General features: G+C 40.0%; 1 protein-coding gene across 2 annotated transcripts in view; it reads left to right on the top strand.

Moving 5' to 3' along the window:
* The window catches only part of porcnl (porcupine O-acyltransferase like), a 39,214-nt gene extending 25,426 nt beyond the window's left edge, over positions 1-13,788 (top strand). For both annotated transcript variants that reach the window (XM_060931941.1, XM_060931942.1), the window contains exons 8-13: positions 2,557-2,657; positions 3,349-3,425; positions 8,618-8,681; positions 8,770-8,855; positions 12,648-12,749; positions 12,953-13,788. In XM_060931941.1, the coding sequence (XP_060787924.1) occupies positions 2,557-2,657; positions 3,349-3,425; positions 8,618-8,681; positions 8,770-8,855; positions 12,648-12,749; positions 12,953-13,051 (529 nt within the window). In that variant the 3' untranslated portion in view covers positions 13,052-13,788. The remainder of the gene's footprint in view (positions 1-2,556; positions 2,658-3,348; positions 3,426-8,617; positions 8,682-8,769; positions 8,856-12,647; positions 12,750-12,952) is intronic.
* Positions 13,789-15,331: the final 1,543 nt, after the last annotated feature.

The raw sequence follows: 15,331 nt of genomic DNA, 5'->3' as shown, positions 1-15,331 counted from the left end.
CGACGCCCTGTCCAGGATGTTCTCTTCCCACCAAGAGGAGTCCAAGCCACCCGAGACCATCCTTCCTCCACGTTGCCTGGTGGGAACCGCCATTCTAGAGGTTGAGACACTCGTGCAGAAAGCCTTGGAGCAGGACCCCGGTGAAGGTAACCCCAACAACAGTCCTCCTAACCGTCTGTTTGTTCCCTGTCCTGTGCGAACCCAGGTGCTGCAGTGGGGTCATGGCTCCAAGCTGGCCTGTCATCCGGGAGCCGCCCGAACCCTGGCATTCATCCAGCAGCGCTTTTGGTGGCCATCCATCAAGGAGGACATCCAGGAGTTCATGGCAGCCTGCGACACATGCTCCCAGAACAAGACAGCCAATCGACCCCCTGCCGGTTTGCTAAGACCCCTCCCGACTCCACATCGACCTTGGTCTCACATTGCCCTGGACTTCGTCACAGGACTCCCCAACTCAGGTGGCAACACATGCATCCTCACTGTCATTGACCGTTTCTCCAAGACTGTCCATTTCATTTCTCTGCCCAAGTTCTCGTCAGCCAAAGAAACCACAGAATTACTCATCCACCACGTCTTCCGCCTACATGGACTACCCACCAACATCGTTTCTGACCGGGGCCCTCAGTTCACTGCACAGTTCTGGAGTGCCTTCTGCAAACTCATTGGGGCCTCCTGTAGGCTTCCACCCACAGACCAACGGCCAGGCAGAACGGGTGAACCAGGCTTTGGAGGTTGCACTCAGGTGCATGGTGTCCAGGGATGCCAGTTCTTGGAGTAAGTACCTACCCTGGATCGAGTACACTCATAACACTCTTCCTTCATCTGTCACAGGTCTCTCACCCTTCCAGTGCTCCCTAGGTTACCAACCACCACTCTTCCCCAACCAAGAGGAGGAGGTCTCCGTACCCTCAGCCCAGACCTTCATACGCCGCTGCAGGAGGACGTGGGCATTGGCCCGGAGAAAACTCATTCGCTCCGCCCTAGCATCGCTCCGCCCTAGCAAGAGGCAGGCCGACAAACGCCGCTCTAAGGAGCCCACTTACCGGGTGGGGCAACGAGTCATGCTCTCCACACGCCATCTGCCACTCAGAACCATCTCCCGCAAGCTGGCTCCCAGGTACCTAGGGCCGTTCCTCATCAAAAAGGTAATCAACCCATGTTCCGTCAGACTGGCACTACCACTCACCATGCGACGCATCCACCCCACGTTCCACGTGTCACAGCTTAAACCTCTGGTCTCTAGCTCTTTGTTCATGGTTTTTTGCACTAAGGGTTATTTCTGGTTCATGGTTTCTTGCACAAAGGGTCTTTTCTTGTTCATGTTTTTTTGTACTAGCATTTTTGTCTTTGCCTGTCTCATGTTTTTGTCAAGTTGTTTGTCTCATTTTGTCCGGACTATTTTTGCCATTTGTTTTTTGTCCTGTTTGTTTACCTTTTTGCCACACTCTTTCTTCTCTGAATTAAATCATATTATTTATTGGATGACTGTTTGTGTTCAGCTTTTGGATCCTAACTTCACCACACCTCCATCAACCCTAACAGGATCTAAGTGCAGGAAGAGTGTTTATTAGCAGGCGTGATATTTACAAAAACGAAAGCAAAACCGAAAGCAGAATCATAAAGCAGAGTATTTAAATAGCGTTATCAACAGGGCTAGGAACAAACGTGACAGTGATAATAATAATACTTCGCAAAGCCTCCGTGAAAACAGCGTCCATATCTGCAAATCAGTATCAGGTGTTTCCCATAATGACTGGGTCCTAAGAACGTGCACCATGTGCTCCATGAAAGCGCGTGGCCGCTCGAGGTGTGCCAGATGAAAGTGTGCGAAGGTGTGACCACAACTTTTAGCTTACATGTATATCACCACTAACATGCCTCATTTTCATCGATAACCCATCGCAAAGCATCGCGAGCTGTAGTGTGACCGTAGCTTAATGAGACAGATGTGACATCGGATGCAGCCCAGCAATTGTACCCTACTACGAGTAAAAATGAGTTTCAACTTGAAAAAATTTCACAGCTCACTAGATGGTGCTTCACGGCCCACTAATGGGCTGCGGCCCAGTGGTTGAGAAACACTGGACTAAAGCACTGCTGCATCGCAGAGCAGGTTGTCAGATGGCACTGTGGGTAATGTAGGAAATCGTTCCTCAAAGTGTCAGTGAAGCAAGTTTAAACCAAAAAGCTACCATCAGACTTTAATAATAAAATAAACCACTTGTGCTATTGAAGATCACATATTGATTATTGATAAGCAAGTTCGGGGTGGATTTTTCCTTTGATGCATTATATGTCATTTTTACACCACATCATAAACAGCACTATCAGAAAAATACTCTAATCAAAGATTTACAAACTTTACAGGAGTGCATGTGATGTTTGCATGGCTGTAAGAATCGCACAATACGTGATCAGTTGGGGTTGTAATGACTGTAAGAATCGCAAGCACGGTGTTGGTTGATATTATATAACGTTCAGTATTATTGTATGTGTGATCCAGAAAAACTGATTTTACCAGTAAAATAATCCTAAGGTTATTATGTGTATTTGTAGGGATATTACAGTGGCAAAGCCTCTCAATGTTGAATTGCCGAGATCCATGGTGGAAGTGGTGACGTCCTGGAACCTGCCTATGTCTCGTTGGCTGAACAAATGTGAGTGTTGCAATGAGCTCATGACTGATTTTGCTTTTTTAAAAGCTGTGAAATGTACAGTTCTGTGCAAAAGTCTTAGGTACGTGTAAAGAAATGCTGTAGACCAAAATAGCTTAAAAATAATGAAATGAAATGTTTCAACATTAAAAAAAAATACTATAAACAGCAGTAAGTCATAATGAATGAAACAAAGTCAATATTTGGTGTGAGACGACCCTTTGCTTTAAAAAAAAAAAATAGTAGTCTCTGGTACAATGAGTGCAGTTTTATAAGGAAATGAGCTGTAGGTTTTACTGAGCATCTTACAGAACCAGCCACAGTTCTTCTGGACACTTTGACTGTCACACTCGCTTCTTCATTTTGCACCAAAACCCAGTAGCCTTCATGATGCTCTCTTTTTTCGTCTGAAATATGGTCTCTTATGTAATATACTGCTCAGATACAAACATGTTTTTCCTGTAACATTTAATTTTGTGCTGGAAAACGAACATTTGGACTCTAAAATGTTTTTGTACTGACTCGATAATGTAAAGTCATAAAACAGAAATCGATAAAGTTTGTATGAAAAAAATAGGATACCAAAGATTTTTGCACAGTACTGTGTGTCATAACCCTGAGTTGTGGACGCACATGTTGCTGCTTGATAAAGATGGCCTTTGATTTAATGACCAGTTGATGTTAATTTGTACAGACGTCTTCAAGAGCGCACAGAAACTTGGTACTTTTCCTGCTATTTTGGTGACGTATACTGCTAGTGCTCTGCTACATGTGAGTATGGAATCAGGAAATGTTTCAAAGAGTTTTTTTTTTTTTTTAAACCGAGTGCAATGGCACCACCAGCGGTCATAAAAATATGACACAGAATGGTATAAAGTGAGGTCACAGGCGAACTGTAATGACTCCATTGCAGTAGATAGTCATGTTACATGATTGTTCAGAGTGACACACCCACTAGATTTGAGCTCTAATGGACTAATATCTTCTGTCCATTTTGGTGAGGTTTCTAGAATACGTGATCAGTTGGGGTTACAGATGCAGTCACAGGTGGAATGAATGTGAACCAGGTGAATTATTTATCATTTTTCCCCTGAAGATGTGTTTGGAGGAGAACGTTGTCCAGTCAAAGTACAAATTATACAAAAGGACAGAAGACGGAACAATAAGTTCAGTGCTTTCTGGTATGAATGAATGAGGTAAACTTTTCTGTTTACTGAGCTTGCGATGCAGAGGGAATGAAGAAATGAAATCCAGTCAAGCATTATGGGCTTGAAACACACACTATACAGTGGTGCTTGAAAGTTTGTGAACCCTTTAGAATTTTCTATATTTCTGCATAAATATGACCTAAAACATCATCAGATTTTCACACAAGTCCTAAAAGTAGATAAAGAGAACCCAGTTAAACAAATGAGACAAAACTATTATACTTGGTAATTTATTTATTGAGGAAAATGATCCAATATTACATATCTGTGAGTGGCAAAAGTATGTGAACCTTTAGGATTAGCAGTTAATTTAAAGATGAAATTAGAGTCAGGTGTTTTCAATCAATTGGGATGACAATCAGGTGTAAGTGGGCACCCTGTTTTATTTAAAGAACAGGGATCTATCAAAGTCTGATCTTCACAACACATGTTTGTGGAAGTGTATCATGGCACGAACAAAGGAGATTTCTGAGGACCTCAGAAAAAGTGTTGTTGATGCTCATCAGGCTGGAAAAGGTTACGAAATCATCTCTAAAGAGTTTGGACTCCACCAATCCACAGTCAGACAGATTGTGTACAAATGGAGGAAATTTAAGACCATTGTTACCTTCTCCAGGAGTGGTCGACCAACAAAGATCACTCCAAGAGCAAGGCGTGTAATAGCCGGCGAGGTCACAAAGGACCCCAGGGTAACTTCTAAGCAACTGAAGGCCTCTCTCACATTGGCTAATGTTAATGTTCATGAGTCCACCATCAGGAGAACACTGAACAACAATGGTGTACATGGCAGGGTTGCAAGGAGAAAGCCACTGCTCTCCAAAAAGAACATTGCTGCTCATCTGCAGTTTGCTAAAGATCACATGGACAAGGCAGAAGGCTATTGGAAAAATGTTTTGTGGATGGATGAGATCAAAATAGAACTTTTTGGTTGAAATGAGAAGCGTTATGTTTGGAGAAAGGAAAACACTGCATTCCAGCATAAGAACCTGATCCCATCTGTGAAACATGGTGGTGGTAGTATCATGGTTTGGGCCTGTTTTGCTGCATTTGGGCCAGGACGGCTTGCCATCATTGATGGAACAATGAATTCTGAATTATACCAGCAAATTCTAAAGGAAAATGTCAGGACATATGTCCATGAACTGAATCTCAAGAGAAGGTGGGTCATGCAGCAAGACAACGACCCTAAGCACACAAGTCGTTCTACCAAAGAATGGTTAAAGAAGAATAAAGTTAATGTTTTGGAATGGCCAAGTCAAAGTCCTGACATTAATCCAATCGAAATGTTGTGGAAGGACCTGAAGCGAGCAGTTCATGTGAGGAAACCCACCAACATCCCAGAGTTGAAGCTGTTCTGTACGGAGGAATGGGCTAAAATTCCTCCAAGCCGGTGTGCAGGACTGATCAACAGTTACCGGATACGTTTAGTTGCAGTTATTGCTGCACAAGGGGGTCACACCAGATACTGAAAGCAAAGGTTCACATACTTTTGCCACTCACAAATATGTAATATTGGACAATTTCCCTCAATAAATAAATGACCAAGAATAACATTTTTGTCTCATTTGTTTAACTGGGTTCTCTTTATCTACATTTAGGACTTGTGTGAAAATTTGATGATGTTTTGGTCATATTTATGCAGAAATATAGAAAATTCTAAAGGGTTCACAAACTTTCAAGCACCACTGTATATATATATGGGTCTGTCTCAGAAACTGCGTACTGTGGGGGTACCCCACTAAATACATTCACAGTCAATAAACTATACAGTTTTGGATGGTGATGTTGGTTTTAATTTGAAATAAAATGATGAAAGAAATAATACAGATAAAACTAAATCTTTGATGTGAATACTCTTCAGAATTTGGCAAAAATTCTGCAAATTTGTGGGAAAATGGCGGCTTGATCTGGGACATGATAAATGGTTGACTACATCACATTCCCTTAAAAAGGTTGTAGTCCACTGAAAAGTCTACAGTTATCACTAATTCTATTTTAAGTTGTAACTTTATACACCTAAGGATTGGTGCGCTCACAGAATAATCATAACCGTAATAAAACATCATGCAAAATATTTGATTACCGTTGTAACTCCATTTTCCACATACCCAAAACCAATACGATCGTGTGTTTTGATCTAAACGGAAAGCCTCAGGGTCAAGGTCACTACCTCACCAACAGTAGTAACTTAAAATCACTACGCCATATAAAAATTTAAGTAATAAATCTGCGATTTTGTTTTTTAAAACGAAAGCTGAAAGTTAGGTATAGAATATGTTTCTTACAGAATATGTTATGATGGTAGCTGGTCTTGTATGAATTTCTGAGCTATAAAATGAGTTGTGGTCTATTTTTTACCGTAGCGTGTTATTTGTGTGCGGGGAAGGACACACATTAACAATTTGCATGTGTAGAATGGAATTTTCCACTCCAGCAGTTAGAAGTTGATCGTGCTTCCATCTGCGGTCTTTTTGTTACGCGAGTGATCTGTTCGGACGTTATCACTGAAAAGGTGAGTTTTTTGACAGTTTTATTTAGTTTTAGTCTTGCAGTATAAGGCAATAGAATGTTTCTTTTTCATCTTACTTTTATATTTCGTAGTGTTTGTGTATTTTTGGCCAATATTTTGCAACCATGGTCAATTTAGATCGAACTTTTGATAGATTCTACAGCCAGTCATTTTGCCCCGCCCCCACCTCGCGCTCCGTCCGGTGCGGTAGTGATGTCCCGTTGCTCATGTGCCGCAGCAGAGACCCGCGCGACCTTCAGCCAGTACAGTCGCTGTTCTTTTACCACCGCCGTTATTCTCATCTTTCCGGTGTGTTCTTGATTTTTCCATCGTGTCCTATTTCGCCATATCAAATACCCAAAATGTATCATATTATTCATATTTAACTGAATAATCAATTCAGTCATCATAACTTGGCATTTTTAACCCAAGCAATCAAAAAGAGGAAATTTATTCAATATTTTCACTCATCTGTGAAGGAGGGGCTTTAATTCTTCATGATGGAGTTATTTTATATGAAAATCAATTTTACAAAAGCATTCGAATTGTAATTAAAAAAAAAATTCCACAGTGGAGGCCAGATAAAGCAAGATACTATCTTTATTCTTATTAAACATGACAAAAGAAACACAGAGTGTTTGGTAAATGCAAAAAAAAAAAGTAAAATTAGAGAATTTATTTTTTGACCATAATGTCCCAAATGAGAGACCAGTTTCTTAGACGGACCCTTATATATATAAGTGTGGGGGTAGGGCATGTTTGGGTGTTCATTAGCTGTAATGTTATTTACATTCACAGAATTTTACAAGTGCTCTACTCCACAGTGATTTATAGATTACTAATTATGAGTATAAATACAGAAGTGATTATAGAAAATTTCGTGTGTTGATTGGTCTAGAGATTTGGATTATCTCTCAATAACAAAAATGGCGGCCAATCACTTCGTCACCATAAGTGAGGAAGAATTACAAATTATGAAAGAAAACGCTGTTCCTAAAATCACTAAAGATGCTACGAAGTTTGGTTTAAAACTATTCAAAGGTAAGGTGGAATTGTGATTTTATTTTATCTATTTCAAAGCAAAGTATTTTATGTGACTCGGCGTAGATAAGTGACACAAGTCTGTGCTGTGCTGTTAGTACATTTGCATGCCGCTTTTGAAGACTGAAATAATGAAAATTTATATATATATATATATATATATATATATATATATATATATATATATGGGCGGCATGGTGGTGTAGTGGTTAGCGCTGTCGCCTCACAGCAAGAAGGTCCGGGTTCGAGCCCCGTGGCCGGCGAGGGCCTTTCTGTGTGGAGTTTGCATGTTCTCCCTGTGTCCGCGTGGGTTTCCTCCGGGTGCTCCGGTTTCCCCCACAGTCCAAAGACATGCAGGTTAGGTTGACTGGTGACTCTAAATTGACCGTAGGTGTGAATGTGAGTGTGAATGGTTGTCTGTGTCTATGTGTCAGCCCTGTGATGACCTGGTGACTTGTCCAGGGTGTACCCCGCCTTTCACCCGTAGTCAGCTGAGATAGGCTCCAGCTTGCCTGTGACCCTGTAGAACAGGATAAAGCGGCTAGAGATAATGAGATGAGATGAGATAATCACCTGTGTATTTATACTAAAACAATTATCCACCTCAGGCTCAGTGAATATCGGTGAATAATCACCTCGACTTCATCCCAGTTATTATTCACCGATATTCACTTCGCGAGTAGTTGTTTATTATTATTATTATTATTATTATTAGCTGTTGTTGTAGTTGTAGTTGTAGTAGTAATATCAATGAGACTTCCAGATATAATGTACTGGTCAACCCTAATAGTCTAATTGTTGATCTATTGATAAATCTTACATTTTATACATAATAAATCTCACCACCAGCCATCACTGCTAATTGTATTTAGTTACATTCAATGGTAAGAGGAAAGTCAGAGAATCGCACCTATTTAACTAATAGTTCATATAACTGCTAAATGATATTGTGTGTGTGTGTGTGTGTGTGTGTGTGTGTGTGTGGCTGGTTGGTTTTAGGCTCTTAATCCACTAAAAACAGCAATGATGACATGACATGAAATAGAGGATTCGTGAGGAGTCGTGACTTAACGTTTCACTGTCTGACGCATAGTTAGGCTTCACAGCTGTGCAACTAGAGACTCCTAGTGGCGAATTTTCAGATTTTGCAAACACCAGAATGACTTTAAAATCAGAATCATAACCCTGCCTCTCCTACTCTTCAGGGCCTCAGCTTCCATCTGGGAGCTGTGCTCCTGTCTCTGGGATTTATCACTTACGTGGAGCATGGTAAAACACCCACGTTACTCCGATACAAATCTAATGCTGAGTATGCTGCATACACCAACTTGACTACTACTTTCTGTCCTCCTTTCAGTTCTTCGAAAGAAACTAGCAGCCATTTTCAGTGCCTGCATACTGTCGAAGCGCTGTCTCAGTGACTGCCAGCATCAGAACAAAACGGTAAAGTGATGCTTCGGCACCCTGAACGTTGATGATTGAGAGTGGTGCAGAGGCTAATGAGTATGAGTAGAGCGTGACTGTGTAAACTCTCGGAAATAAATGGTACTTGTTGCTTGACTGGTACCATCAATTTTTGGACCTTTAATATAAGGCATCATTTATATTCATGTGGCGTACCTTTAATTAGCTTTTAGAGAAAAGCTTTTAAGGTTCAATTGGGTATCATGAATTAATTTATCTGAAGCTATTTTTATCTAATCTGTCTTTAATATAGATAATTCTGTCAGCAAATACATAAGTACAAAGGTATAATAGTAAATACTAAAGGAACAACCCAGTGACGAGGAACAGTACAATGTGGTACCTTTTGTTTGCAATAAATCATAAACCACAGCATTAATAAACTGTATATAATCTGTAAAGTACATATGTTTTAGCTGTAGTATAATTAACTTGTACATATATAGAGGATATTACACGGTTGTGTGAAGATGTGAAGTTTATCTTTGAGGGGTGAACATATTCACAAGTGAGCGAAGCGAATGTGTGAAAATATTTTCAACATTAGAAGATAAACTTCATATCTTCGCGCCACTGTGTAACGTTCTTTGTATTATAAGGACACATCCACAAAAAAAACCCTAAACTGTGCAAGTTAATCAAAAGAAGTTTAATTTTGAACCGGTTCGCCATTTTGACAACATGTGTCTAGTCAGCAGAAAAACACTGGGAGTGACATCATCGGAGTGAAATATTAGGAAATATGTCACTCAGATCCACGATGTATTTCGTATGAAAAATGCAAGTTCAACACGAGAAGATAAGCTTCATATCTTCAAGACAACGTGTGATTTTCTTTTTATTATTTCGACACATTCACAAACAAAAAGTACCCGAATTTATTGAAACGATTCATCGATTTTCTCACAAGTGACATATATATGTTATTTCCCAGCTGGGAGGTCTGTATTGTGAAATACCGTGACTGAGGTCTTGAAAGTACTGAGCGAGGCCCTCTGGGCTGAGGTCAGTATTCAAGGCTGAGGTCATGGTATTTCACCATACGGGCCGACCTTAAGCTGGTAAATAATATATTAATTTTTTTCTTTACCAAATTCTAACAGAAAACGAGAGCGCCCGAAAGGGAAAACCGAGCCGAGCCACCATTTTGAATCCTCATTCACGGCTGTAATGCAAATGGCTTCCTCCTCGGTATACAAGTGCACTTCCATGGCAGGAAAAAACCTACATTTTGCTGCCTATGTAGTTCCCTATTTATACAAAATTGAGTCATTCAGGATTCAGCCATGTTTTTGCTCGGCGTTAGCAACAGTTAGAGGTTTTTAGCTTTCTCCTGAAATGTTTTCTTTTATTTCTTCTTCCTCAGGGTAGTAAAACTCACTTTCGCTGTGAAGACTGTCGTTATCGCTATCCATGCTGTAAAATTAATGCTATTCTCCTGAGAAATGCTGGCAAAAATTTACAAGATTTTTGATAAAAATCTCAATAAATCTTATAAAAAAAAGATAAATGTTGACCAAAAAATTCTTCTAAGTTTGTTGTTGTTGTGAACGAGCGAGTCGCCAGAGGTCCATAACCAGGGTCTGTAACTGGGGTCCGTATCGTAGGATATGGACCCGCTTGCCAGCCAATCAGAGCACAGGATTTGATGGAAACCGCACCGCGAAAAAAATCAAGAGATTTAATCCAGTTTTGGTTCCTCATGTCCCGGATGGAGCTTGTATGAAAAATACGAGTGGTATATTTCCCAGTAAAACACTCATTTCCATGTAGTATAGTATATTAAGTGATGACGTTTGTTGAAATGTTAAATAAATACCCAAGCATTACCAAATGTTTATTTCATCCATGACCCAAAACAAGTCCCCGTCACACATTTTATTTTAAGCAAAATACAACATTACTAAATCTTAATAATCAACTAAACTCAGATGTAAACATTGGAACCAACCATTTAGCATTCGTCCATTAAAGGGGCTGACTCCATCTTCCCAGAATCCAATTTGTCGTTTTTGCTTTGAAAGCACATGACCGCTACCTGCTAACTCTCTGTGCAGCAAAGCCTCCACTGTTTATGATTCATCAAAACCCATCATTTTTTGTGTTGTGCACAGAACCTTTGCACAAAATATGGCTTTCTTATTTATTCTTTGTGGCCATGCGTAAGAGGGCTGAGGCGATTTCTGGTCCATCACAACAGAATAACCATACAAAAATGAAACGGGTTAGTCAAATTCATTTAAAATATTGATACTTTTGAGAAAATATTTTCAATTTCACTTTACAGTTTAAGATTCATGGCCTAGGATGTTGCTGAATTGTTTTTATCCCCCGCTGGCTGAAAGGCCCGAAGGGGGATTATGTCATGGCAATGTCCGTCCGTCTGTCCGTCCCGGGAAGGGTACTCACCTTCTGAAATCAACTCCTCTCACAATTTTTGGAGGAATTTCACAAAACTTGATAGGATTCTTTGTTATATGTCGGTAATACGCATATTGCAATTTCATTTAATTCAGTCGCATTTTACCAGAGTTATGGCAGAGTTGCCAGCGGGGGATATTGTGCTCTCAGAGCGCTCTTGTTGTTTATTGTTACAGTTAAAGTTTGAGTTTTATTGAAAAATTAAAAATCATTAAAGCATAATCATTATCATAACTATATCTGTTTTGTTATATGATGGTATAAGGCCTTGTTATATGACGGTAATACGCATATTGCGATTTAATTTCGTTTGTGAAAATTTTCCCAGAGTTTTGACCCTTGATTAAATAACTTGTACTCTGACACTTTCATGAGGGTGTACGTTCTTCTGAAATCAGCTCCTCTCACAATTTGTGGAGGAATTTTACCAAACTTGGCAAAAGGCTTTGTTATATGACAGTTATACGTATATTGAAATTTCATTTAATTTGGGCAAATTTTACCAGAGTTCTGCCGTTGATTATTAACAAACTTGTACTTTGGCAATTTCATCAAGGTGTGCTTGCTTTCTGAAATCAACTTCCTTCACAATTTTTATCCCCTGCTTGCCGAAAGGCGCGAAGGGAGATTGTGTCGTGGTGATGTCCGTCCGTCTGTCCGTCTCGGGAAGGGTACTCACCTTCTGAAATCAACTCCTCTCACAATTTTTGGAGGAATTTCACAAAATTTGACAGGATTCTTTGTTATATGTTGGTAATACACATATTGTAATTTCGTTCAATTCAGTCGCATTTTACCAGAGTTATGGCAGAGTTGCCAGCGGGGGATATTGTGCTCTCAGAGCGCTCTTGTTGGAATATCGCTTGCAGAGAAAATGACGACTTGCTACTTAGTGCACAGGATTCTGGGAAGGGTGAGCCGGCCCCTTCATGATCACCGTCGAATTATTTTGGAATAGCATTGTTTGACTTATTTGGTTGATTATTGAAAAATATCAATTAATGCAAATATTAATTAGATATGTTAATGCGTTAACATAAAAGTTTACGGTTTGTTCATATTAAGAAACTGATAAGTTTCAGTAAAGTCATTTTTAATGGCGTGTTTGTAAAGGGTGCTTGCTTAACCAGATTACTTAAAACTTTCATTGTATTTTCTGCATTATTTTGCTGACAACAAAACTTTGTTTTATAAAACTTTTATTTTATTGTAGCGTAAAAAAGTTGTACATGGATTTTAAGAAGTTCTGAGTGAATCTGATCCATAAGGTTTCGAGGTGACAGTGATTAATGCTTTCCTTTTGTAAACATCAGTTCACTTTAGCTGTGCATGCGTTGTGCTTTTATCTAGAACGTCTGGGTGTATGGGATTAATCTGTTCTTCAGCGCATTGTCCATATTTCACCTGACATACCTGGGCTCGCGCTTTGATTTGGATGCTGAGGATGAAAAGGTTCCATCTTATCTTTTTCTTGATTGTCTTCTTTGTAATGATGTTATAGTACAGCATTGTGAGTTTAATTATCTACAGTATATACACTGCCTAGTAGTGATGAAGGAAGAAGGATAACTCACTATCAAGCTTTTGAGGAAATATATAAATAATCGGTCCTAGTTCATCTAAAATGTCTGACCTTTTATTCTTGTGTTTTTCAGGGATACTTGGCAAGTTACACTATTCAGAAATGGTCAGAACTAAACTGGGCCAGTCACTGGGTGATGCTCGGCTGCTGGGTTTTCTATTGGCTCATTTAAGGCAATGTATGAAAACGTGGACCTTGTTATTACAAATGTCTTGGTGACCTGAAAATCCATCCATCCGTTATCCGTAACCGCTTATCCTGTGCAGGGAAGTGGGCAAGCTGGAGCCTATCCCAGCTGACTATGGGCGAGAGGCGGGGTACACCCTGGACAAGTCGCCAGGTCATCACAGGGCTGACACATAGACACAGACAACCATTCACACTCACATTCACACCTACGGGCAATTTAGAGTCACCAGTTAACCTAACCTGCATGTCTTTGGACTGTGGGGGAAACCGGAGCACCCGGAGGAAACCCACGCGGACACGGGGAGAACATGCAAACTCCGCACAGAAAGGTCCCCATCAGCCACTGGGCTCGAACCCAGATCTTCTTGCTGTGAGGCGACAGTGCTAACCACTACACCACCGTGCCGCCCTGACCTGAAAATTTTCTTTGGTTTATTTTTTTTTTCACTCCTCTCAAGTTCCAGAGACGCCGTGGAATTTACTATTTTTTTCATCTTTTATTCTGATGCTGTTAAATGTTCAAAGTCCTGTATATTTTAGACTTGATACATAATTAAAATGTACGGAAACGTATTGCTGCCGCACCAGAAAAAAAATCAGTATCACATACAAATGTGAAAAGTTTCTTTTAACAATAGATTTTCAAGGTATTATGTGATAATTGGTTTCATGTTATAACGTGACAATTTATATTGGTAATACATACAACTTTTCACGTTATAACGTAATAACTTTTAACTCATGTTTGAATCTGTGGTGTGAATGAGGTGTGCAGAGAATAAAATAAACTGGGTAATATGGCTCATTGACATGATTTAATCAGGTTCTAATTCATGCTTGGGTTGAGACATGGCAAGATTCTGCTGTTATTGAATACGGTGGATGACTCTGTAATAAGTATGTGCACCCTAAGAAGGACTTTAAAATACAAAAGGAAGAATGAGTCCGACCCGCTGGAGGTAGCATCAGTTCTCATTGATCAGTTGGAGGGGCACGGACAGCTCCATGGTTACAAGCTACTTCTAGTGGGTCAGACTCATTCTTCCTTCTACAGAGCCTTTAAAATCCTTCTTAGAGTGCGCATACTTATTACAATGTCATCCACCGTGTTCAGTAACAGCAGAATCTCGCCATGTCTCAACCCAAGCATGAAATAGAGCCTGATTAAATCACATCAGTGAGCCATATTACCCTGTTTATTCTCCGCACACCTCTTTCACGTCATAGATTCAAGCATGAGTTTAAAGTTATTACGTTATAACGTGAAAAGTTTCACATTTTAATGACATAAATTATCACGTTATAATGTGAAACCAAATTATTACATAATGACGTGATGTTGTTATAGCGTAAAAATATATTGTTATAACAATAAACCTTTCATGCTGTGACATGATGCTGAATTTTTTTCCTTTTTATCCCCCTGGCATATAATGCAGGGGGATATAGCTGTCCGTCTGTCTGTAAACGTTTTAGTTTCCGGAGCATAACTCAAAAACTATTAGAAATTTTTTCATGAAACCTGACAGTTACAGTGGTGCTTAAAAGTTTGTGAACCCTTTAGAATTTTCTGTATTTCTGGGGGCGTCGTGGCTCGGGTGGATGGGGCGCCATGCCATAAATCCAGGGACCCGGGTTCGATTCCGGCCCAAGGTCATTTCCCGATCCCTCCCCATCTCTCTCTCCCGCTCGTTTCCTGTCTCTACACTGTCCTGTCCAATAAGGGTGAAAAAAAGCCCAAACAAAAATCTTTAAAAAAAGAATTTTCTATATTTCTGCATAAATGTGACCTAAAACGTCATCAGATTTTCACACAAGTCCTAAAAGTAGATAAAGAGAACCCAGTTGAACAAATCAGACAAAAATATTGTACTTGGTCATTTATTTATTGAGGAAAATGATCCAATATTTCATATCTGTGAGTGACAAAAGTATGTGAACCTTTGCTTTCAGTATCTGGTGTGACCCCCTTCTGCAGCAATAACTGCAACTAAACATTTCCGATAACTGTTGATCAGTCCTGCACACCGGCTTGGAGGAATTTTAGCCCATTCCTCCGTACAGAACAGCTTCAACTCTGGGATGTTGGTGGGTTTCCTCACATGAACTGCTCGCTTCAGGTCCTTCCACAACACTTCTATTAGATTAAGGTCAGGACTTTGACTTGGCCATTCCAAAACATTAACTTTATTCTTCTTTAACCATTCTTTGGTAGAACGACTTGTGTGCTTAGGGTCGTTGTCTTGCTGCATGACCCAACTTC

This window comes from Neoarius graeffei, chromosome 10 (genome assembly GCF_027579695.1).
Source record: "Neoarius graeffei isolate fNeoGra1 chromosome 10, fNeoGra1.pri, whole genome shotgun sequence".
Classification (NCBI taxonomy): domain Eukaryota; kingdom Metazoa; phylum Chordata; class Actinopteri; order Siluriformes; family Ariidae; genus Neoarius; species Neoarius graeffei.
This window is presented reverse-complemented; position numbering and strand designations above follow the sequence as displayed.